The sequence below is a fragment of the Syngnathoides biaculeatus genome, chromosome 10, assembly GCF_019802595.1.
Source record: "Syngnathoides biaculeatus isolate LvHL_M chromosome 10, ASM1980259v1, whole genome shotgun sequence".
NCBI lineage: Eukaryota > Metazoa > Chordata > Actinopteri > Syngnathiformes > Syngnathidae > Syngnathoides > Syngnathoides biaculeatus.
Window position 1 is genome coordinate 26,147,534 of NC_084649.1, and position 6,731 is coordinate 26,154,264.

The 6,731-nt window shown below is 42.1% G+C and overlaps 1 protein-coding gene across 1 annotated transcript; it reads right to left on the reverse strand.

The window, feature by feature from the left end:
* Positions 1 to 1,377: 1,377 nt before the first annotated feature.
* si:ch73-361p23.3 (tumor necrosis factor receptor superfamily member 4) lies at positions 1,378 to 5,626 on the reverse strand. Its single transcript, XM_061832341.1, has 7 exons — positions 5,542 to 5,626; positions 5,334 to 5,453; positions 5,086 to 5,220; positions 3,640 to 3,706; positions 3,304 to 3,548; positions 3,126 to 3,230; positions 1,378 to 1,623 (listed from the first exon to the last, which is right to left on the reverse strand). The coding sequence occupies exons 1-7, from the start codon at positions 5,624 to 5,626 to the stop codon at positions 1,547 to 1,549; spliced, it is 834 nt and encodes a 277-aa protein (XP_061688325.1). The 3' UTR covers positions 1,378 to 1,546.
* Positions 5,627 to 6,731: the final 1,105 nt, after the last annotated feature.

A 6,731-nucleotide genomic window follows, 5' to 3' on the forward strand; every position in this document is an offset into this window, starting at 1 on the left:
GTTTTTTATTTGCACGGAAAGTATGTAACATGTATATCTATTGTTTGTATAACAGTGTATTTAATAATAATAATAGTAATAGTTTATTACAGTATTACACAGTATAATAATGATAGTAGAGCACAGTATAATAGTGCATTGGCATTGTAACTGTGTGCATATTATAATATACAGTAATAGTGTTATGTACAGTGTAATAGAGCAGTACTATAGCAGTTATTTGTGTAGTTTATAGTTGTATAGTATATAATAGTATAATTTAGTAAAGTACAGAACAATAGTAGAGCAATAATATTGTACAGCACAGTATCAAAGTACAGTAGCATAGCAGTTGATTCTATTGTGTAGTGGGCATGTAGTAGAGGACAGTATAATAGAGTGAGAGTTGTATGGATAGTGTAGTCAAGTATAATATGATTCTATTTCAAAGTATATGATATTATATGGTTTTGTATCGGTCCTTGTAGTACCTACAGTTTGGTCAACGATACAGTACTGTATTGTACTATAACTAAATACACTGTACCATATTGTGTGTGTGCGTTTGTGCACTTCACACTAAAATGATTTGATTAACTCTAAAATGTTTTTTTTTAATCTGGGGAGAACTTTATACTATAGTGTTTGTTCGGCCAAAGCCAGCCGACATTTCTCTCTCTGCCCACAAGCGTCTCTTTATTTCCTTGAAGCTCGACAGCATCACCGCCTCAGAGAATCGTCACACAAATGTGCCAAATTGTACATATTTACTGTATGTTCAGACAGTTTTTTTTACATTGAATATATTGCATTTCCAGTATAGTCATTCGCATGCAGAACAAGGTCACTTTCAAATTGTTTGAGTTATTTTGAAAACATTCAAGCATTATTATTAAGACCATCCACTACACTGGAAAAAAAAATTGTCCTTTGAATAATACAAACATATCTGTAGGTTGCACATGACTACAATGTGTTGAAGTAATGTGTTTATTTTCATAGGTAAAGATTTTGAAATTATGTCAGTTAACCACATTTTAATCACCCAAATGAAGTGTCATCCAGTCCCATGCATTTACTGAGTACATAATTCGACATAAAAAGCTCATTTGGGCGCTACAGCAATTCATATCCTCACTTCCAATTTAAAAAAAAAAATAAAAAAATTCCACTGTTTTAATTTCCGAGTCTTTCAACTGAGCTCTCGGTAAAAAGGTTAAGGGGTGCTCGTAAATGAACCTCCTCACGTCTGCTACGTGAGCTTGCAGAGAAAAAAATTGCACGAGGAAGGGTAACATTTTCAAAGGGGAAACGAGACGCATTTGACGTCGTTCACAGAAATTCCCCCGGGCCCACACGTCGCTGACAACATGTCGGTGACTGTGTTTTTCGCTAAAAGGGACTCTCAACAAAACTTTGCGAATAACAGGAAAAAAAAACAATGCAACATTAACATTCATCGAGTAGCAGTTAAGTAATGTGGGATGCAACATGCAAACAAACGTCTCAGGTCAGTAATATTAAAATGAAGGTGATATGAACATGTGCGGTGATATTATCCAGGAGATTAAGGCTTCTTTGGATTCAGGTTGGAGCGAATTCCATCGCCGCTTTCCTCTACAGGCCTGCGGTACGGCAAATCTCCTGGTGGAAACAACCGCAACAGCAACAATCGAAAGCTTATTATCAAAAAAGGAAAATGTCCGGTCCACCGTGTGTGTTTGTACATTGACGATGTGAACAAACGTTACACAGGTGAAAATCCCTGCTGACTTGTGGTGAGAGAAGTGGGCTCCAAGTTGCCTGCCCCCCAAGAAATCAACCGCATACTGTATTACAGTGTAGAAACTGTGTTCTTGCTGACCTCCCCTGTACTTCCCTTGATTTGTGGAGGGGGGGAGACGTGCCTCGTGCCAGAAGTTGCAAAGAAATGGTTTTGTGAGGATGCGTCTAGTTTTTACTCGGTCCAAATGATTGTGACACTACAGGGAGTCCTCGGTCTACGACTGAGATCCGTCCCAATAGTAGCGACTTAACTCGAATTTCGACTTAAGTCGGATTCCACAATTAAAGTCAGAATTTATATCCAAATACTTTGTATAAAATGCAAATACATTGAAATAAACAAGATGATGTACTGCGCATGACTGCTGAAAGGTGGACGGAGGAGAAGAAGTAGGGGAGGCTGTCCTTCGCTATTTGCAAAGGAACCTGGTCCTCAGTCCTCTCCATCTCCGCAAGTCTCAAAGAACCTTGTTTTGTGATCATCGTATCCGACATAGGAACGGAATCCTTCACATGGGCTAAAATACGCACTTTGTCTTTAATAATTGTCACTACATTCGACCGACTGAAACTTCGGTGGTGTTGGTCTCTCTCTCTTGGAGCAACGGGGCGTTCTGCCCCAAGTTACTAGGCAAACAATTTGTGGACTTTGAGGCACAAACGATCGAGCCCCTGAAACTAAGAGTATGCGGTCTATGTAAAGTGTGCTTTTGCCTTCCCTCCCTGTCCTTTCTCGGTTTTGTTTGGCGCTCTGTCCTTCTACATCAAGTTACAAACAAAACATCTTTGTTGACTTCGGGGCAAAAATGTGAGTTGGATTCAACCCTAGTCACAGCGATTCTGTGCCCTTTAGTTCGATCCTGTCCTGTTGAGTATGTCCGTTTGCCCGCAGAGTCATCGGGGCATTGCTGTATGTCTTTTGGTTCCCGCCTAGCCTCGTGTTTCTGTGCCTCTGCCTTGTCAGACTGCTACTCCGTGTATGACCCAGTGTCTGGAATAAACCACATTGAACATTATGCCACTGCCTCGGAGTCCTGCATCTGGGTCCGCCCCTGTACTGGAGGTTCGTAACAACTAAGGTCACTGATGGGGTACTTGTACACACGCCTGACTTTGGTGCGGGCAGCGTGGGATCGATTCCCGCTCAGTGATGGTGTCGATATCTGCCCTGCGACTGACGGGCGATCAGTTCAGGGCCTTCGCTCGAAACTAGCTGGGATAGGCTCCGGCTCTCCTGTGACCCTTGTGAGGATAAGCGGCTTGGATAATGGGTGGATAAAGCCAAATAAACTGAAATTTGTTCCCGTTTGACTTCCGAGACATAAAGCATCTTGCATTGTACAAGAAAGTGAATGACATACTTGGCATTAGTCCCCGTCTCCTCACACAACGAGTGACGCGCCGCGTACAGGCCGCAGCGCTGAGAATCAGCGCTGCAACAATTCCCAAGATGAGAAAGGCCATGCCTGAAGAAGACATTTACAATCAATATATGAGGTGTCACTGACAGTGTCCCGCCGTAATCCAAACGGATCTTACCAACATGGAACCTTGTGGCGGTCAAAGGGCGGACAGGCTCCACTTTGGCATTCGAGGGCACCTCACGGCTTGCGGCGGTTGTGGCGGCAACATCAGCGTCAGCGTTGAGGCGACTTCGGGCCTTCTCATCTGGAGGTGTGTTGACAGTCACGGTGCGGGGAGAGCTGTGTGGGCGACGCTTTGGCTCGCCGTTGCAGACGACGTCAGAGGTGCTGCTTCCGCTGACGTTCACGCCGGATTTACACCTTGGATGGCAAAGAAAGGCCATTTATTATAACGCTCTTATTTCATTTTTTTTTGTTTTTGTTTTTGTTGAAGCAGAATAGGGCAGGGTACTCTTTCCACTTTATACAAGGAGCGTTGGCACGTCGGTTGAAGGAGCCATCCTCACATTTTGAGCATTCTGGAAGAAGTAGAAGATAAAATGCACTGGGGGTTCTCAAACATTTTGGTTAAAGGGACCCCTTACAGGGGGGAATTTTTTAAAAATGTTCCTCATAATCTGCCATTAAATACCAATTTAACACAACAAGCGTGTGCAACCTTCCTCTAAATCGTCCCTTTTTTTCTCACCTAACTCATCAATGACCGATTTCGTACAAAGGACCTGCATCAAATTCATTTGAAATTAAATCAACATTAATCAATAATGGCTAGCGTACATGGAGCGCCCCAATTAACAACACGGCTGCGAACGGACAGGTTCTCGGTATGCGCGTCCAAGCTAAAAATATTTTACCGAGGTTTCCTTTCCTCACATAACCCGTACAACTTCACATGCATGATGCAAAGATGTCAATCAAGATGAGAGCTTTCGATTGGTCCAAACCTGAGTTTGTCAGGAATAAGTATGGAGTATGTTTGTTTAATTGGCACACCAGTCCCAATGTGTTGGTAAGCGCTTTTTTACTAAATGTTGCCAGATAATAATTAAGGGCGGCACTGTGGCGCAGCTGGAAAGCGTTGGCCTCACAGTTCCGAGGACCCGGGTTCAATCCCGGGCCCACCTGTGTGGAGTTTGCATTCATTGGAGACTCTGAATTGACCCGAGGTGTGACTGTGAGTGCGCCTGTTGTCTGTCTCCATGTGCCCTGCGATTGGCTGGCGACCAGTTCAGGGTTGTACCCCGCCTCCTGCCCGTTGACAGCTGGGATATGCTCCAGCACTCCCCTGGTGAGGATAGGCGGCTAAGAAAATGGATGGATAACAATTAAGCGTATTTCATTTCGGGGACCCCCAACATTACAACTGGGGTTTCGGGAACCACTTTAATGGACTGCTGTAGGCTGGTGATTCTACACATCAGAATAGCGTATCATGATAGACATGACGTGTCCCACAGGAAATGATCTATTTCCACTTAATGAGTCAGAAAGTTATTTATGATAACTCATGTATCTTTGTAATTTATCTATGCTCGTGACATTTAGTGACAGGGAAAACAATTTAACCATCTTCCACTGCACCATGAAAAAGCAATTGACAAAAGTAAGAGATGGCCGCCGCCATGCAAGGTACTCGACTGCCAAGCCCACTTGGAGTCTTGCCCAAGGACACTTCTTCAGAGCCGGGATTTCAACCGATATGACCCCTTGGTCACTGGATGAACCAACAGAACTTTGTTCAACTAATCTGGCCCACTGAGAGAATTACGTCAATATATATTTTGTGACATTTTTTGTTTGGTGGCCTCCTCTGACGTTTGCCTCGTGTAAAATATTTGCCTTGGCTCAACAGAGGTTGGGAAACATCACTTTAAGTCGCCTTTGCTTCCAACTTTACCTCCACGGCGTAGCCCAAATCCAACACTGCATTTGCAGGTCACAGAACCCGACTCCACAGGAACAAATCCTTCTCGGCACTGACATTTCGTGTCTGTCTCCTTCGTGCATTTCGCCATCACTTCACTTCCCGACGCTGAAAATGAAAAAAAAAAAAAAAACAACAACATATTTTGGATTACATTTGGAAATGACAATACTTCGTTCGGTGGGAGTCCACGTCAAGAGAGCACTCGCTGTGTGGCGTACCTTGGTTGCACTTGGTGCACGGTTTGCACTGTTTGGACTTATTCTCTCCAGGCTGGTGGTACCCTTCAGGACATACCGCGCAGGATTTCTCACTTCCACCGCGCATTACAATCCGCTGGCCTTCGGTTCCGAGGAGAAGACAGAGACAATGTCATCATATTGAGTTGATTCTCGAATGGGTCATAAAAAAAGTAAATCAAAAACTTGCCTTTTGGACAAGAAAACTGATCCGAATCAGCAACAAACGTGTTAAAAATGAGGCTCAAGAGGAGCAGTTGGAGGAGGAGAGCCATCTTTTGTATTTGGCTCGTGGCGCAAAGAAAGAAACTGAGACGGAATCACTCATTACATAAATGACTTCAGTCAGCCGCCTGTCTGTCGCTCCATGAATATTATTTCCTGTATGACACAGACTTGCTGCTCCACATAGGTTATGAGTGATAAACAGAAATGAAGGTCTAATTGAGAATCAGGCATAAACATAATTATTACAAAACTTCATTTTAAACATGTATCGATCATTTATTTCAATGCATACTAACATTTTTAAATAAAAAAGATGGACACAATGATAATATTTGGTCCTCTATAGTTATTCTGTGAGCAACTAGTAGCGTCCATATAGTTGAAACTATTCAGTAATTATTTTTTGTATTTTCTTTTAAAAAAATAAAATAACCATGAGCTTATAAACTGCAAAAAAAAAAAAATCCTTATTTTATTTTTTTCAAATACCAATAAATTAATGCAGTACAAAAAAAACAGATACATGAAAGTAGAAAATAGTATTTATTATTTCACATCCATAAAGACGCCAACTCACCGGAAATAAAAACTACAGCATTTGAACAATTTAATCATGTTTTTACCCTTTGTCTTTTTTTTTTAACCTTTGTTTACTTGTGGTTAAGTGATGGAAACTGTGTTAAATGTTCTGCTGGTAAGAATATGAAATGGTACTTTGCATATGTGCCAAGGGAAACCACCGCGCAGGTTTGATTAATCTTTGCAAAGTCACAACTACAAAAGTGCTTTAGTTGCATCTGAGAACACTGTCGCAAGAAGCGATGAAAATAAGGAATAAGAATTGCTGTCAGTACTTGATTTGACCGCATAAACAGATTGCGTGAGGAAAACAAAATCTTGCGAAAAAAGAAAAATAGATTTTGTTGTTTAAATTTACCCACTTAAATAATCCGCTGAAATAAAAATAAAACCTCTTCAAGATGTGGAAGACGACATGGTTTGAAATCATGCATGGCACGGAAGGTTCCCCCGCTTAAACCGGCACATGTCAAGGCCCGTCTTATGTTTGCCGATGACCATTTGGACGATACAGAGGAGGCATGGGAGAAGGTTTTGTGGTCAGATGAGACCAAAAATGGACATTTTTGGGTC

Excerpts from the sequence above, each read along its gene's own strand:
- si:ch73-361p23.3 (XM_061832341.1), bottom strand. The coding sequence starts at position 5,626 with ATGGCTCTCCTCCTCCAACTGCTCCTCTTGAGCCTCATTTTTAACACG. Across the intron at positions 3,707-5,085 it reads ATTTGGGCTACGCCGTGGAG|AATGCTCAAAATGTGAGGAT; the intron begins GTAAAGTTGGAA and ends TACTTCTTCCAG. Across the intron at positions 1,624-3,125 it reads GAGACGGGGACTAATGCCAA|GAGATTTGCCGTACCGCAGG; the intron begins GTATGTCATTCA and ends TGTTTCCACCAG.